The 19,071-nt window shown below is 39.9% G+C and overlaps 1 protein-coding gene and 1 long non-coding RNA gene across 4 annotated transcripts; both read right to left on the bottom strand.

Annotated features, from left to right (window-relative positions):
* Positions 1-22: 22 nt before the first annotated feature.
* On the bottom strand, positions 23-3,841 carry LOC139435041 (interleukin-18-like). The gene is made up of 3 exons (XM_071205329.1): positions 3,658-3,841; positions 1,211-1,341; positions 23-736 (listed from the first exon to the last, which is right to left on the bottom strand). Exons 1-3 carry the CDS (start codon positions 3,806-3,808, stop codon positions 506-508), a joined length of 513 nt encoding a protein of 170 aa, XP_071061430.1. The 5' UTR covers positions 3,809-3,841; the 3' UTR covers positions 23-505.
* Positions 3,842-4,073: 232 nt separating this feature from the next.
* Positions 4,074-7,995, bottom strand: LOC139435042 (uncharacterized). 3 transcript variants are annotated; one of them, XR_011644324.1, is made up of 8 exons: positions 7,545-7,992; positions 7,081-7,268; positions 6,667-6,780; positions 6,065-6,303; positions 5,854-5,980; positions 4,502-5,770; positions 4,357-4,398; positions 4,074-4,153 (listed from the first exon to the last, which is right to left on the bottom strand). It is a non-coding gene; the product is annotated as an uncharacterized lncRNA (long non-coding RNA). The 3 variants fall into 3 exon arrangements; XR_011644325.1 differs by having other exon boundaries at positions 5,854-6,295; positions 7,545-7,995; XR_011644323.1 differs by having other exon boundaries at positions 5,854-6,303; positions 7,545-7,993.
* Positions 7,996-19,071: the final 11,076 nt, after the last annotated feature.

Raw genomic sequence — 19,071 nt, 5'->3', positions numbered from 1 at the left:
ACGAATGCAGTAAACAAGCTGGTCGTATTTAAGGTACATCATTTATTGAGTCCATTACATTACACTGTAATGCATCAACAAACTGTTCAATAGTACATCAATAAACTCAAGCTATTAATATAATGCAACAAACCAAATGCTTGTTTTTTGGGGGAAATGCCATTATTATATAAAAACAGATTTAAAATGTTTTGAAATAAAAGAATGCAGTTATTCAATATGAAACATGTCTTAATATAACACTGTAATAAAATACATGTTCAAATACTATTTCAGAATTTCCCAAATTATTTTTGATTTAGATATTAAAAACAATATGATTATTTTAATATGCCTTTGTTGTTTGATACTATAAGACTTGTGGGTCCCATAAGCTGTTATTAAATTATTAAGTTCTCAAAAACAAGGTAAAGTGTATGTAACAGCACATAGGAAAAACAATTACTGCAGGTAGTCCCCAAAGCCATTCACCCTTAATGAGACAATCAGGGTGTTTTTTTTATGATTACATTTTGAGACCGCCTTTGCAGTCACACACACGCCACTCACACTTATTATCCGGTTCCTCGCTCGTCTTTAGCACCAGTTTATTCAAGTTAAGGTTTGCATCGGGCGCAAATCCCAGGTATTTATTCGGGAACTTGGAGGACCGAAACTTGTACATGTGAGATGCTTGGCTTTTTTCCATGTAGAACAATTTGTCGCTGGTACTTTCATCAATCTTCTTTGGAAGATCCTTCAATTGAAAGAGACACAGCAAACCGGATTTAGTTATGCATTCAGTTAGTTGAATAGAGTTGACAGAATGAAAAGCTGAAGGAGTATGGGATAAATGTTAAGGGAAATGATCATTTGTAAATCAATGACTCCCAGTGTTCCTTGACGGAAATTCATTTGTTGTCGCCTTACCATTTGAAACACTACCAACAAAGGCAGCGGTCATTTTTAAAGTAATTTTACTTTTTGTACTTTAAGAATATTCCTAAGCCAATATGTATGTACTTCTTAAGTTTTATTTCAAATGCTGGACTTGTACTTATAACAGAGCATTTTTACACTTTAGTATTGCTACTTTTACTTACTGTGAGTAACAGATCTAAGTACTTTTTTCATCCCTGGAAACAACAAATGAAACCTGATCACAGTCAAGGAAGAGAGTGGATCTTCACCACACATTGTAAATAACTGTAAATTATTTGTGAATACTCACAATTCTTTCAGAAGAAATACTATCCTGCTCGCAGCGCACCACCATTTTATCGCCACCGATACTCGCATACAGCATGATTGGCCTTCCATCAGTCTCCATGTCATTGTAATTCTGGATTTTGAATTGGCAGTCTAAAAAGTAAAACCAGAGGGCAAGAAGCAAGAGGAAACAGCAGCACACTGTGAATGATGGAGGATCGTTGTTATAGAAACACAACGATTGACATCTTTGAGAATACTTTCACAGTACGACCTAATGTATTGTGTTTTCATAGGCTTTCTACTGCTAAGCCGATGATGTCCAACTCTACATTTCAACAAAATCCATCACCACCAACTGCCTCACTGAAATAAAATCCTGGATGTAAAATAACTTCCTCAAACTCGACTGTGATAAAATCAGACATGCTCGTCATCGCTCCCAAATCCCTCACCAAAAACAATCATAACCTCTGCATCACCCTCGATATTTCCCCTCTGTCTCCCTCCCCACACATCCGCAACCCCGGAGTCATTTTCGACAGCAACCTCTTGAAAACTATATTAAGCACATCAACAAAACTGCCTTCTTCCATCTCAAAAAGATATCCCGTCTCCGGCCATCACTCTCCTTCTCTGCTCCACTCTTGCAACTATGGTCTCTGGAACTCACTCCCCGAACACAATCTCAACAAGTACAATATACTTAAAACATCAAAAGAAATAAAATAGTGCAAGTAAAATGCATAAATAATTAAACGATATACAGCACATGTACATGTTATATTGAGTCAAGTAAATACTGTGTCGTGGAATAAAACAGACCTCACCCTGAAGATAGCAACACAAGGGCTCCCTAGACAAAAAGGCATGTTGCAGGAAAAAGGATCTGTTGCTAACGCGCATTTATGATACTTACACATTTTGTTCAGCAGGATAATCCCACATATTAACACTACTTTGTAATTTTTCACAGCATAATTGCAATCGGTGTTAGGACTCATTCCCACTCACACAATATAAATATAAATGTAGACTGGAAACAGATTGTGTTTTATGCTTTCGGTCTTGTGTGAATAAAGCTTCTTCTGCACACATTGCGTTTCATATAAGGGTGTTTGAACTAATGTAAGACATCTGGCATACATTTGTCGTCTTTTATGGCTGACCGCAGGAATGTTACTCATATCTAATTCGAGGAGGGTTCAGCTCTTCACAGCTGGACCTGGTTAGCAGTATATCCTCATTGTATTCACTGTATTTCCACGAGTCCTGTTAGCCAGTAGGAGCCAACAAATATTCACTCTCTGTTCCAAGAGTAAAAACTAAACGTGGAGAAGCAGCGTTTAGCTTCTATGCCCCGACTATCTGGAACAAACTCCATGAATCCTGCAGGTCTGCTGCAACTCTTAATACTTTTAAATCCAGACTAGAAATGTATCTTTTTGTCGCTGCATTTGAGTGAGCTGTTTATATCCACACTGCAGCATGGTTTTTATTCATGTATTCTATACCTGTTGTGTTTATTTTATTATCTTTGCTTTTTAATGCCTGTTTTTAAATGCCATTTTATGATGTGTTTATTCTTAGATGTCTTTTATTTAAACTTTTAAAGCACTTGGAATTGCCGTGTGCTGAAAGGTGCTATATAAATAAACTTGCCTTTCCACCATGAAGCGTTTTGGAAGAAAGTTGAGGCCAGGAAAAGGCTAGTCACTGTGACCTTTTTACCTGTGCTGGACTATGGGGATCTGGTCTATATGAATGCACCTGCCCATTGCCTGGTCAAGTTAGATGCTGCGTATCACAGCGCACTGAGATTTGTGACAAACTGTAAAGCATTAACCCATCACTGTACCCTGTATGCAAGGGCTGGTTTGCTTTCACTAACTGTACGGAGGCTCAGTCACTGGTACATTTGTATATGTTAGGGAAACTTCCATCTTATATCTGCTCCCTGATCTTACGGAGAATTGTAAGTGGCTACTGCCTGAGATCGAATGCTGTGGTTTTATTAAATGTGCCAACTGCTAGGACTGTCTTAGGGAAGACAGCTTTTAGATGCGCAGCTCCTCTGTCTTGGAATAGTCTGCAAATTAAATGGAAACTGAACAATCTGGTGCCACTAAATGTTTTTAAAGCTCGGTTGGATGCTAGTCAATCGGAAGCTATTGGTACCTGTTTATGTACATAATTATGTAAATGATGCTGGATGATGTCCTTTTGTTGTTCTGTTTATGTTTCATGTGGAACTACTTGAGCAGGTCTCCCTTGAAAAAGAGATCAATGATCTCAATGGGATTTATCTGTATAAATAAAGGTTTAATTATATATATAATATATTTCCAGATACTTGTTTCTAAATGCTGTAAGTGTCCATATAGATGCTAGGTTGATATTTTTGCAGTTGTAAATGGATCCCCGTTTATAAAGGTTGGATTAAAGTACAATATGTTGGTTACATCTTACCAGGCTGATTTAGCTGAGTCTCGTCTAAGTTTTTCACTTCAAACTGACTTTCATGAAAGAGCAGGAATTGGTTGGACTTGCTTAGGACCCAGCGTATCTCGGGTTCCAGCAGTGACTTTGCGAAACCATCTTCAGCCAAATCTTCACCCATCTCTTTGAGAGAAAAACATGTTATAATAGGAGCAACATCCATTGAAAAGGAATGCAATGTGGACTGTGTATTCAACAAAAACAACTACACAACCATTTTCTCACCTGGTGTTTCTGTCATGTTGAAATAGAAAAGGGGAACAGAAAAATATATTTCAGGATTTATTTAGAAACAAAAATGATAGTGATTATATCAAAAATGATAGTTCAAATATTTTAAACCATATAAAAGTAGCAAGTACCTACTGAGAAAGAATAAAATCACATGTACCTTGAAAGTAGAAGGCATCATCACAGGTATTCACAAAAGTAACATGGGAGTAGTCACAGGACGCCATCGGGAAGACTTGGTAAAACAAAATTCTTTATGTTACAAATGTTGTTTCAACACAATTCTTCAGAACAGATGTACTGCTTTTTATAGATGAAGTCACTTCAGTTAATAACATTGTTCTACCAGCATGATAAATACATCAACACATTAATAATTGTACTCATCAATAACTGGCATACTTGTAGCCTATGTTGTGTGATGATAGCGTAACAAACCTTTGAAGATGCAGTGTGCTCTCAGACAGTGTGTATAACCCCCTGTAGATAAAGACAAAAAACAGACATTTAAAAAATTGTCAAATTAAAATTCCGTCCTGCCAAAACGTCGAGCTAAAGCCACCTCAACATATCAGCACGTCACCTGAGTCAGACTCGCCGCACCCAGAAGCTCTGGGAGTGTTGAACAAACTGCTCCCGCGCTGTGTCTGCGAGACAGGGGGTGTTTATGTCGAGAACGCTTGCTTAGTAGAACATGTCTTCCGAGTCAGTAGCATCATAGACATATAAAGAGTAGACGCCGCATCGACCGCTGCTGCCTATTGGCGCTGACGAGCCGTGGGGCCGCCATCTTGGACCGGTCACCCGCTCCACTCAGTGTAATCTGTCTGGCAGGCGCAATGAAGTGTCAGCGCATTTTATCAATCATAACTCGCTGAATACAAAACTGATTTTCACGGGGGGGGGTTTTCTGCAAACGTCATATATGTAGGCATGATACCGGACACATGATTCGGCGTATTTTAATATTCATAGTAGGCTTAACAGCAATAGAATATTCTGGTATTTGATAGCCTATGTTATGTATGATAGGTATTTTGCAAAAGACACACGATATATAATATATACACACACACACGTAAAAAAACACTAATGGTCTATATATGATAGAGAAGCATATTGTGTAGGCCTATACTCAGCTATTTTAATAAGTTGAAAAATGAAGAAACAATAATACATTATACATAGACAGAAGTTATATATCAGTAAAAATGAATATCTATGTCATAAAAAATGAAAATGTACTTCTACATCTATATAAAAAATGTAAATGTTCAAGTTAAACACAAGAACATGACACCACCCCGCCCAAACCATATTTACACAAAGTTGCTCATGACACCCGAATGCCCCGTGCATGCGGCTCCTCCAAAGCATGACTGAGAACCTCTTTCTCATATCTTTGTCTTTGGGAAACCATCAAAATAAAAACGGGAGATTTGAGAGTCAACACAAAAACATTTTAAGAAGGAGGTCAAGCTTATTTTCTTCCTTCTTCTTCCTAGATAGATTAGATTAGATTTTAGATTTAGATTAGGACCCTTTGTGTTTCAGGTGACAAAGACTTCGTCAGGTAATATGCAATGGGAGCCTTCCAATGTCCGTGTAGGCCAACCACCATGAACACAAGAGCCTCAGTAGCAGCATCGGTCTCATTGTTTCCATCACCCATGTCTACAAAAGCAGACATTGACTGGTTATGTGGATTATATTGCACATGTTTTCTGATGGCCATGTCATCCAACATGAGTGAAACACATCCATATTTAGCCTGGTCGTCCTGGCATCTTCTCTCCAGCATATCCAGCATCATCTTGTTCAGGCCAGGCTTGCCATCCACCGAAAACAGCCACTTGTAAAAAAATTGAGAAGTAGCTATTTAACGTACTTGCAACCGTAATTTCCAAAAATGAAATTGAACAACATTAAGACTACCTTTTTGTTGTAGTCTCTCTGAGGTATTTGTATGCCTTTGGACCATGTAGATGGAGTGTGAGGGCACATTCTCTGTGGTCCTTGGAGTACTCATGGCCCTGCTTTGCCTTCAAGTCTATTTGAAGATCTGAAATTGTATGAGAAAAAATTAATAAGTCCCCTTCATATAATAACAAAGGAGTTTAATAAAGAGTGTAAGAGTAAGATGTACATGAATCTCAAAGTGCTACTTTCATCTTCCCTGAGTAGAAATCAAGCCTCTTTGAGTTCTTCATTAATGAGGTTCTTTTCCCTCAAATCCCCCAAAAGACTCCTCACTGTGGTCTCTGCCCTCTTTTCTCTAGCCATGGCATTCTTCCTCTCTCGCTCGAGACTCTCCACTCTTGCTAAAGCTTCATTGAGTCTGGCCTTAAGAGCAGTAGGAGAAGCAGGCGAGACATCGCTATGATCCTAGAAAGAGGGATGAACATGGTTTGAGTGATGTTTCACTTCACACACAACACTTTGACACAACTAGAGTATGGCCCACATTCTTTCTTATAGTCATCACCTGTCAAAGCCACTGCCAGCATCATGTGTGTGTGTGTGTGTGTGTGTGTGTGTGTGTGTGTGTGTGTGTGTGTGTGTGTGTGTGTGTGTGTGTGTGTGTGTGTGTGTGTGTGTGTGTGTGTCAGGAATGCATGTTCAACATGTCTTCAATTGTGTGTGTATGTGTTTATTTGTGAGTGTGTTTAATATGAGTGGCAGCAAACAAGAGAGATTTGACTTTGTCTAGGACCATTATGATATGATGTTGAAAATAGAAATACTCACATCATTAGGCTGAGGTTGTGAGTGTGAGGTTGAAGCTTCTGGGTCGTCCTGAGGGGCCACAGACAGGCTCTCTTCAGCTTTTCTGGAAGTAGACGTAGTCCTGCCCTTTTCTGGCTAAAATGAAAAAGCAGAATGAACACACACACACACACACACACACACACACACACACACACACACACACACACACACACACACACACACACACACACACACACACACACACACACACACACACACACACACACACACACACACACACACACACACACACACACACACACACACACACACACACCACACACACACACACACACACACACACACACACACACACACACACACACAGCCCTGTTATTGATAATAGAATATTTACATTTATGAATGCTAATAACCGTATGATGATACACCTACTCTTTGGAGGTGAACCGGGAAGCTGAAGATGGAGGGAATAACACCATCTCTGAGTCGGACAATCTGTCCTGTCAAACTCGTCCTGCTTACAATGCTCACTGCAAATCACGGATGACTCGCTTGCAGTGAACCCTTCCCTCCTCAAAGCAACTTCCCACTTCTTTCTCATATCTTTGTCTTTGGGAAACCTTCAAAATAAAAACGGGAGATTTGAGAGTCAACACAAAAACATTTTAAGAAGGAGGTCAAGCTTATTTTCTTCCTTCTTCTTCCTAGATAGATTAGATTAGATGTTACTGTATTCATCCCACAACGGGGACATTCACTTGTTACAGCAGCGATTTATAAAGTCTCAGTTGGCCATGAACATAATGTTTGCTGGCTACGATTTCGCTGGCGGACATCAATACAGTACAATAATATTCTATTTACAAAATACAACCAATTATAATGTTGAATCTTACTTGTGAAAAGTAATCTCCCGACCCCTGTTCGCAATCGTCCGCCGATTTGCACAGCAATATGCTGCACAGTGCTCTGGCATCTTGAAACCTCTGCTGTCTATGGGTAGAATGTCTGTAGGATGACCGGTCCAAGATGGCGGCCGTATTTCTTGCGCCCCAGCAGCCAATGCGGCGTCTACTCTTTATATGTCTATAGAGGCTTCTCAATACTCAAATTTCCCCTCCTCGACTCCCCTCCTCGACTCCCCTCCTCGAGACTTAGTCCCGCCCACAGGAGATGCGAGCGGAGGACCGAGGAGGGGAACCGGGGAAAGAGGAGGGGAAGCAGCAGACGTTTAAAGAAATGAGAACTCCTCTCCTCTGAGCGGTCATATTAAAGCGACGTCCGTTCATTATTACGTGGCAACAGCTGCATCAGCTGTCGAGTGTTTTGTCATATTTTATAATCTCTGTTAGATCAGCTGAACATTGTTCCCCCACATATTTACCTTGAATTCATTGAGAGTGCGGTATAATGAGACAATAACAGGCTACAGATGCGGACACACACACACAAATATATTTATATAAATATATGCAATTTAAAGTATGAGAGCACTCTCATAATAACGTAACACAATCAGAGACTGGATATATCCCCCCCCCCCCCTCTCTCTCTGGTCGCTGAAATGGGGAATTGAAATTACGGGCCAAAAGTTGTATTTGCAAGTATTAAAAGTAAGCAGAGGACACCAAACCAACTGAGACCTGTCTGTCCGCCGCATCTGCGCACACACTGTACCACACACACACCTACACACTGTACAGGACATACACACACACACACACACACACACACACACACACACACACACACACACACACACACACACACACACACACACACACACACACACACACACACACACACACACACACACACACACACACACACACACACACACACACTGTACCATACACACCTAAGCTCCTAAAGCATAATCAGGCTACAGCCGTTGTGTATTTTAGTATGTGAAGCACTAAATGTTCTTAGAAAAATATCGACTCTTTGTTTGTATATATCTACTAAACTAAAGCAAATAAAGAGAGTAGGTCTGTTATACTGAGTGATATTTATTTTACACACTGCTCTGCTTTCTGCAGGACCTCACAGCTGTTCTCACTGTAAACATCGCGTTGCGATGAGAGCAGTTTCTAAAATAATATCCAGGGGATGCATGCAGAGCTGTCATTGGCTGAGATAAGTCCGGCCGTGTGTCACGCCTCCACCGTTCCCGGAAATGCATCCGCGGAGGAGCCGTGGAGGAACCATCAGTGTATCCTCGGTTATAGCTCCTCCAGAGAGCCTCCTCGACGCTCGATCCTCGGTCCTCGGTGTGCATTTAGAGAAATGAGACGTCCTTCAAAATGGCGCGCTGAAATTCATTTCCGGGTCACTACCGGAGGACCGAGGAGTCGAGGAGGGGAAATTTGAGTATTGAGAAGCCTCTTATGAGTAGCATGGTCAGTAGGCTTGTTTGAGACAAGCGAGACCTGCGCAGTTGCGATCAACGTCTTGCTAATGCGTTGCATGATGGTTAGTCATGTTGTCCGACTTGCTCTGGAGGCTCGCCTACATGAGACGTTGAAATCTCGCGGGACAAAGACGCCCGCAGCCTTGAGAGCGAGGCGCGGCGGCGCAGTAGGCTTGTTTGAGACACATTGCGGCTCGCCTCGAAAGTAGACGGGAGTAGCCGATCGCAGCCGGGGGAGGTGTCAAAAAGCTCGTCTTAAGTCGGACAGCTCGGACTCGGAGTCGGCTTGACTGGCTGGGTTTGCAATGGCGGAAATTGCGTTGGCGTTTTTCGTTGCAGATGAAGTGGATGCAATAGAAATCCCACATGTATTGTATGGAGAATGACATGATCTAAAGGGACTGTGATTGAGAGAAAATTAAATATTTGTTTACAATAAACATGAATATGTCATTTGTTTGATTTGCATTAAAAGACAATACCATTTTTGATTGAAATGATAGATTACCTTGTGCATTTGTTGCAGCCCTTGCTTGCTGCATAAGTGCAGCTGCTAAACTGTTATCTGAAAAATAATTTACATCATTTAAAATCATATCCAGATTGTTGGAATGCAATTTAGTTGTTTACTCACCATTTTGTAGTCTTTGGGAAATGTCTTGTGAGACTCTTACAGTGATGTCTCCCTGTCCATCACGCAGTGTAAGCACCACAAATTCCATTTTACCCACTGTAGACAAAGGTGATCTCCATTGCTTTATATAGGTTTGTTAATTCAGTCATGATGATGAACCACACCAGTGACTGGGTTCCATAATTAGAAATGCTCCTCCCTCTTAATGTTTGCAAACTGATAGGTGGACATGCTACAAATGATCAGTCCCTTCAGATCCGCACACATGAAGCTTCATGAGCATGAATTGAACAGACCTGCTGCTGTGTTAATTCTTTAGCTGCCACTTTAAGCTTTATGATGTGTACAACATGGATGTAATTTGATTTAATCTTGCCATTTTAAATGATGTATTCAATAAATAAGGTTAAACCAAATCATTACATTACAATATATTTTATTTTAATGATTTGGTTTAACTTAAAGAGAAACTTTATTGTTATTGCACATATTACAGGTAGGCCTACTGAGACAACGAAATGCAGTTTAGCTTCTAACCAGGTGCAACAAGCAGTGAAGTGGAAAGTAATGTACACAATCTACAGAATAACATATAGAATGAATTGAATGATGAATAAACAGTGGGGTATGAATACACTAGATATCAGCCTGTGAGCAGTATGAACAGTGTGTATGAATATGCTAAGATATATAAAGTATGAAAACGGTAAGCAGTATAGTATAAAATATATAGATATTAATTTCATGATGATAAACATTGTGGAACAATGATGAAAAATGGGAATGGATGTGGCGACGTAAAACTGACACAAAACAACAACAAACTTTTGCCAGCCAATTGGAGAGTTTCATCAGCAGCATGTGGTAAAAACCACCAATGAGCGCTCAGCTCGAGATACCAGCGAGCCGTTTCCCATCAAGCATTTCGCTTCCGCAGCTCGTGGAGAGCAACTGCGCCAACTCGCCTCGCTCTCAAGGCTGCGGGCGTCGGACAAAATGACTAACCATCATGCAACGCACCAGCAAGACGTTGATCGCAACTGCGCAGGTCTGCGCAGGTCTTGCTTGTCTCAAACAAGCCTAGTGGCTCTGGAGCAGCCTTCCTCGACATTGACAAACACGAAACACCCAGGGTGGCAGAAGTGAAAACAAAGGAGTCAAGGTTTTATCGAAAATCGTATTCCTGTTCCACTTTCTCTGCCTAAAACTCCCGTTTTTGGTTCAAGCCTGATAAGCAATTTCTCAGACTTCGTAAACCAATTTTTTTTTAAAGTATGGGTTTTCTTAAAGTAGTTGGAAATGTCTCTATAAAATGTGTTTTTCTATTTCTCCTAGTTCTAATGTTGCAACTAGCAAAATGTGGTGGCTTGTTATTTTGGGAGAGACAAGGCGTTTTGAGAAAGTAGTTCGTTTATCAGATAGTTACATTTTAAATGTTGACCTGTTCATATTTCCGGATGTAAGTATTCCTCTTACTGTCGATTGATTTTACAGTGATATCTGCACTACTCATCGACTAAAAAACACCAGATTATCTTTGTTAATTACACAACATTGATTGGCTTAAATTGTGTGCAATACTTTTGTATTTTCCCCCTTCGATTCGGAGAAACAAATATTTTTTCTGAGTAAAGGATGGCAGAAGACACTACACTACCCAGAATCCCCAGCTATCGTTTGGACTACACCATGTGCTCTGTTTGACAAACCCCGTGATAGTCCTCAAGCTCTGTGATTGGAGAGTGTGCTCCGAGGGTTAAACCGATTCTCGAACAGCACTTGAAATGGGATGGAACCACGGCAGACTGTCCAAAACTGGATTTGAACGGGTCCACCGCGTCCCCCCTCCCCCACCCCGTCCCCAAAACTACACGTGCTGGCTATTCTGTTTCGCAACATGTTCTCTATGGCACGTCTCTACTGGGAGTTGTAGTTTTAAAAGACGTTTTCGTATTTCCCATAATAAGAAGTTGCCAGTATTAAACTGTGTACATCCCTGGAGGTTTAGGGGACAGGAAACACTCACATTTAAAACATATAATTAATAAATGGGTGAAAATTGCTTGTGCCCATTATGGGCAATATTAATATATATACCCACATGCCAGCTAAGGTCAGAACAGCTTTATTTAACAGCTGGTCTTATGTTTGTGACCCCTGTGATAACATTACATTACATTAATTGATAAGCCTGAAACATGCACTTGTCAAGGTTCAGAGGCACATTTTGCAAATATGGCAGTAGCCATCGATCAGCTTAAGATAAGATATACTTTATTGATCCCAAGTTGGAACATTTGCGTTACATCAGCATGTGTAACAGTTAAATATGCAGTTGTGTTTATTTGAAAATCATTTAGTATAATCACACAAATTCTGTGTTTTATATTCAACAATTCTGTGTTCTTTATTTATTGATTGTTTAATACCTGACAAGGCCGGAGATGAAATATCTACATACATCTTATAAGAGTATAATACATTATGTATAATATCAGTTAAAATAAGTGCTTCAACATAGTTAACATTGCTGGAGGTATGCACAAATATTGATAGATGTCTTGTAATGCACTATTGAGGAACCTGCAACCCAAGTTTTTCATTCAGTGCAGAACTACACCACAGTTGTGTAGGCCTATATGATATGTCAATAAACCTTAGAAAATCTTGAAATCTTGAAAGGGATGTGCAAAATAGTCATTACATACAGTCTTTAATTAACTATTAGTAGAGAATAGCGAGTAATGAATATACTTTATAGGGATCGTATTAATATCTAATAATAAAAGTAATTAAATTCAATAACATGCTTTAACGACCAGGTGTCCCTTTATATCAGCTGTGCACCTTTATGGTGTAAATACAGCCTATCTACCAATTGGATCAAATATAAAAGTGAGCCGAATTAGTGTTGATACTGCAAGGAGACGTATTGTGTGAAAAGAAATGTAAGATGTTGTTTAATGGCTGATATATTTATGATACACGTCACGTTCCTCATGTTTGTCTTCTCATCAGGGCTCTATAAATACAGAACTACGGCAGATAGGTAATATGTAATGCAGCCGAACCGTGTATTACAATGCCGTTATGTGATGACTTTCAAAGAGAAAAGCAAGCACACTCGGAATAAGGTATTATTATTATTTTTTAAAAATGTTTTCGGTCTGTTTCCGGTATTTGTTAAAGGAATGGTCCACTCATTAGATAATTAATCAAAACTTCAGTATTTAGTGAAACGTTATGTTTAAACCATACCCTGAAGAAATCAGCGATATTCCCCGGTAAATAATGATTTTATAGCTCTTTTTTATCAAGACCTGTATATTCCGTCTGGCCGCCGCCATGTTTGCCATTTTCAGTAGTCACGTGATGGTCGTGACGTCATCCATGCGTTCACTTTGTCAACACACGGAAATATGGTGGAGTATTTCAGTTCGGACTCGTCAGCAGAGGAACAAGTTTTGACCAATGTGAAGAGATTGGATGGGGGAATTCAGCCATACATATCAGTATGACAATACGACACCCTCTGTCCTAAGACCCTCACATCGTACAAGGAAAAACTTCCGAAGAAAACCCACAGTTTAAAGGGAACATGGGAGAAACCTCAGGGAGAGCAACAGAGGAGGGATCCCTCTCCCAGGACGGACAGATGTGCAATAGATGCCGTGTGTAAATTGAAAAGATAATACATTTGCAACATAGGTAGTCCAAATGTTTGGAAATGCATGTGTGTATAATGGGAAGATGATATAAGATACTATATGTATGCATGTAGTACCACCCTTGCTAGCGATTCCCTCTCTAGCTCAGCTTCGTTGTCCCTGGCCATAGAATCACGATTTTATGGAAAAAACTGGGGTAAAATACACACTAGCCGGTACTACGCTATATGGAAAGCAACAAGTCCTCCAACTCATACGACCAAATGGGTCGATTGTTTAAGCACCAGATTACGACCCATAGCCACGTTTTAAAGTGTAGCACCTCTAGTGGTCGTGTAAGAAACAACATGCTCCCGTTTATTTACAAATAACCCTCTCTGGAAAATCCTAAATTGTAGGATAGTTTGGCCATTAAAACGCTTTATGATTAGATTTCTAGCGAGAAGTATATATTGTACTTTTAGAATCCACGTCCAGTCGATATGTAGGATCTATAGTTTGATAGATATTACGAAGATGATTTGAGATTTCGTCAGGAGAACGTGTATATGCGGCAAGCTTCCATGTAAAGTTACGGGTTGAAAACAGTATTTCCGGTCTCGCCGTTTTCATAATAAAACCAATGATCAAATGATTTAACAGTGATATCTGCACTACTCATCCACTAAAAAAACATCAGTTTATCCTAGTTAATTATACGACATTAATTGGTTTAAATTGTGTACAATGCTTTTGTGTTTTTCCCATAGGTTTTTCTCTTTCGATTCTGAGAGACACATTTCTTTTTTCAGAGGTTTCACGCCGCAATGCACGTCGGGATATGGTGTTTATGTGATATGAAATCGGAAAACATTAAAAATAATAATAATAATACTTTATTCCGAGTGTTCTTGCTTTTCTCTTTGAAGGTCATCACATAACGGCATTGTAATACACGGTTCGGCTGCATTAAATATTACATATCTGCCCTAGATATGTATTTATAGAGCCCTGATCAGAAGACCTTTTGACAAACTGGAAGAGATGCCGCCAAAACTGAATACGTGACGTGAACCATAAATATATCAACAATTAAACAACATCTTCCATTTCTTTTCACACAATACGTCTCCTTGCAGTATCAACACTAATTCGGCTGACTTTTATATTTGATCCAATTAGTAGATAGTCTGTATTTACACCATAACGGTGCACAGCTTTTTAAAGATATTACTGATTTTCTGAACTACCTTTCCAACTCCTCATGCAGTTGACTGTTACAGGTCTATACAGGTTCATGGTACAATGCATAAGCTTCACATCGAGAGACTGAAACTGTATTTTCCTTTACCGTTCTGTTTTAAACTCACAATAAAGTGAATAATCATATTATGTACGATATTATTATGTTTTATTAACTAGACCACTGGTCTAAACCGCACCTCCTAGTGGTTAAAGCACGTTATTGAATGTAGTTGTTGAATAAGTTATATTTATTTAGTTATTGATGAAAACATTTAAATATTAAGAGTAGCCTACATACAAAATAGGGGTCAATGATAGAAATATAGAATGGAAAATATCTAGAAGATACTGTAGTGATCTCTACAATAAAACAGTTTAGTGCAGGACGTCCAAAGATATTAACAGGAGGATGTGCAAAACAGACAAACTGATAAGGCTGAATTTTACTCAGGTGTAACTAAAGTCTGATTTAAGGGTTGTTTATATTTCACATCATGAATCAGAATCTGCAAAGTAACAAAAATAAATGTAGTAGAGTAAAAATACCAGGTTAACCTCTGAATTGTAGTGGAGTAGAACAAAGTAGTACATGCTGCTGTAACAAAAACATTTCCCAACTTGGGATCAATAAAGTATATCTTATCTTATCTTAAGATGATCGATGGCTACTGCCATATTTGCAAAATTTGCCTCTGAACCTTGACAAGTGCATGTTTCCGGCTTATCAATGAACAACAGGAGGGGTAGACATAAAACCATCTGTTAAATAAAGCTCTTCTGACCTTAGGTGTCATGTGGGTATATTATTTCACCATTTATTAATTATATGTTTTACAATTGATAACACCACTGTGTTTCGTATCCCCTAAACCTCCAAGGTGTACACGTTTAATACTGGCAACTTCTAATTGTGGGAAATACGAAAACGTCTTATAAAGAGACGTGCCATATATTGCGAAACACACAATAGCCAGCATGTGTAGTTCTGGGGGGGGGGGAAGCTGGAGCCGGGGGCTGGACCCGTCCAATTCCAGTTTTGGAAAGTCTGCCGTGGTTCCATTCCATTTCAAAGAGCTGTTTGACAGCGTAACCTTGTCGCACTGCCACTCCAACATCCAATCACAGGGCTTGATGACTAATCACGGGGTTTGTAAAGCAAGGCGGATGTTGTAGTCCCAAACGATAGCTGGGGATTCTGGGTAGTGTAGTGTCTTCGGAAACTGTAGTGTCTAAACTCCTAAAAAACTATTTGTTTCTCTGACTCGAAGGTTAAAAACACAAAAGCATTGTACACCATTTAAACCAATCAATATTGTGTAATTAACAAGGATAAACTGATGTTTATTAGTGGATGAGTAATGCAGATATCACTGTGTAATCATTTGACAGTGAGGGGAATATATCCGGTTTTATTATGAAAACTTCGAGACCGGAAATACTGTTTTCACCCACGCTAACTTTACATGGAAGCTGCCGCATATACACGTTATCCTGGCGAGACCTCAAATCATCTTCGTAATATCTATCAAACTATAGATCCTACACTTCCACTGGACGTGGATTATAAAAGTACAATATACACTTCTCGCTAGAAATCTAATCAAAAAGCATTTTAATGGCCAAACTGTTCTACAATTTAGGATTTTCCAGAGAGGGTTATTTGTAAATAAACGGGAGCATGTTGTTTCTTACACGACCACTAGCGGTGCTACACTTTAAAACGTGGCTATGGGTCGTAATCTGGTGCTTAAACAATCGACCTATTTGGTCGTTTTTTGTAGGAGGACAGGCTGATGGAAAGGCCACCAAAAACTGTCCTGGCCTGGACGCTAAAGGACGTTAAAACGGGGCTAGCCGCTGCAATGGAAATGCGCTATAACATACCTTATTCTTACTCCGAGCACTACTTCTGCTCCTTCGTCGCTTCACACTTGCAGAGGGAGATTTCTCAACTGGCCGAACTGGTGTCCTGGTCGGTGATGACACCAGAAAGACCGATGGTACTGCATCTCCATTGAGTAATGGTTGTTCTTTAAATCCCATGTTATGTTTGATCATACTCTCAGAGTAGTCGTCCGGAAATGTGAAATGTTCGCTGCATACATGAGCCTGTAAATCTCTCGGTTCGGGCCGTCCACATTTCGCTAGCCACTGCCTCCGAATGTACTTCTTATGCTTACCTTTTGGCAACAGATGGAACCGAGCATTCCGTGGATTGTTCCTATCCGAATTATGGCAATATTTCGCGATACAGTGAGGCATATTTGAATAGAGAAACTACAGTAAATAACATGGAGATCAACGTGTCTTCGAAAACCAAACGCATGGATTACGTCACGTCCGGGAAATGGCGGCGCCCACAGTGTTGATGTTATTTCGGTATATAATCAGTTTAAAATCACTGATAATGTCATCGGATTAAAAAAAAAAAAAAAGAGAGACTGGCAGAGACTGGTCTGTTTTATCGGATGATAATTTTTAAAAAATGAGTGTCATGAGCATACCATTCCTTTAATGACGATGTGCTGTGAGATGTGAGACTGGAATTGCACAGGGGGAAAATAACGTAGACTATCTTTAGATGCGGATTTTGTTAAACTAATATGTTTAGGCTGTGGACCAACACTATACATTGACGGGGAAGGGGGTAGCAATACAGATAACACCATTAAACAGTTACACAACATAACAGAAATAATATCGATAGCAGCGTCCCTAGCAACCACCTTGGTAACAATGAAAACGTCGCGATTTCCTGAAGTAATCTTCGTAGTAAACTAAAGATCATGTACATCCACTGCACACATAATCTGAAATAACAACTCATATTTCTCGCATCAAATGACATCAAAACGCATTTTAATGGCCAAACTAACTTTAAAATAGGCATTTTCCACCGAGAATAAAACGAAGTTCGGCCATGTTTTCTTTTTCTGCAAGGAGAAATTTGAAGATCATGTGACATAGACGCCAGCCATCGGAATGAATGGTGAAAAAAACGGGGTGTGTCAAACAGAGCACATGGTGTAGTCCAAACGATAGCTGGGGATTCTGGGTAGTGTATTGTCTTCTGCCATCCTTTACTCAGAAAAAATATTTGTTTCTCCGAATCGAAGGGGAAAAATACAAAAGCATTGCACACCAATCAATGTTGTGTAATTAACAAGGATAATCTGGTGTTTTTTAGTCGATGAGTAGTGCAGATATCACTGTAAAATCAATCGACAGTAAGAGGAATACTTACTTCCGGGTGTACAATTCTCCGTTATCCAATGGCAATGGACGCTCACATTGCCTTTAAGGGCAGCCGACATAAACGAATGCCGTGCTTCCATGAGCGTCAAATCCCGACGCAGATGGGAATACATTGCAATCAGTTGAAAGCTATTTGCGTCCCTTTATGACGCTGAAGGAGCCTAGGAGCGTCACAATTGGACGCCACGGACACTGAACAAACGTCGCTATTGGACGCTTAGGGAGTGAGAGTGTGTTGCCATGGGACCTTATTTCGGAAAAATTATGTATTGAAGTCAATGGAGAGAGAAAGATTATCTTTCGATCCCGTTTGAATTGTGCCACGAATTACACATATGATGTTTGTCAATTTAAAAGATAATTTTGCCAAAAAATAATAATGTGTCGTAAAACTGTGAAGTAACACATTTGTTTGTGTGAAACGCTGAATTAACTACATCTCCGGTCTAGCAGAACAACACACGTCACCAATATGGCCGTCACTACTGTCTTGTCAACAAAAGGATTGACTACCCTCACTATCACCACAATGAAACACGTCCAGAAGAATGTCATGCAAAGCTGCCTGCCTGCCTTCCTTTGATTCTCTCTGAACTGCCTGGTCTTTTTAATGTTTAATGTAAACCATTTGTGCAGAAAGCGTGAAGTAGAAAAGATCGCAGATGCTAATGTAGCGTTAGCATTTATCCCCCATGCTTAAATTGTGCATTATAGAATGATCACACCGCTGTGACGGTACTCTTCAAAGGGTTCACGTGTTGAGTTACTTAATGTTAAGGCTAATAAAAAGGCTGTAGTAGTAATAATGATCCCCTTTAAATCACATTAGTATGCATGAAAAGTGACAGGTGGCCCGCCCCCAATTATGCAAATGAGCTAAGTCCCCCCTCCCTTTGTTCGAGATCCTTTGATGTGAGGGGCACAATTATGCTAATGAGCTAAGTCCCGCCCCCCTTTGTTCGAGATCCTTTGATGTGAGGGGTGAGGTGTCATCACACATAGGTGTGAAATGCCCCCCTGTGTAGCGCCTTTGTTGTCTAATCCTTTGATGTGAGAGTTGAGGTCTTATAACAGTTAGGTGTGAAATGCCCCCCTGTGTAGCGCCTTTGTTGTCTAATCCTTTGATGTGTTGCTTAAGGCAGTCTCTTTCAAGTTATGCTGTCTGGCCCCTGTCCCCTCACATCCCTTTGTTATCTAATCCTTTGATGTGAGGGTTGAGGTGTTATAACAGG

This window comes from Pseudochaenichthys georgianus, chromosome 13 (assembly GCF_902827115.2).
Source record: "Pseudochaenichthys georgianus chromosome 13, fPseGeo1.2, whole genome shotgun sequence".
NCBI lineage: Eukaryota > Metazoa > Chordata > Actinopteri > Perciformes > Channichthyidae > Pseudochaenichthys > Pseudochaenichthys georgianus.
The sequence above is the reverse complement of the archived record's forward strand: the minus strand, read 5'-3'. Positions and strand labels throughout refer to the sequence as shown.

What these genes read in the sequence shown, in the direction of transcription:
- LOC139435041 (XM_071205329.1), bottom strand. Translation starts at nt 3,808, where the DNA reads ATGGGTGAAGATTTGGCTGAAGATGGTTTCGCAAAGTCACTGCTGGAA. An exon ending in GACTCAGCTAAATCAGCCTG is followed by an intron (nt 1,342 to 3,657) that starts GTAAGATGTAAC and finishes TTTACTTTTTAG; the next exon opens with ACTGCCAATTCAAAATCCAG. An exon ending in GTATTTCTTCTGAAAGAATT is followed by an intron (nt 737 to 1,210) that starts GTGAGTATTCAC and finishes TTTCAATTGAAG; the next exon opens with GATCTTCCAAAGAAGATTGA.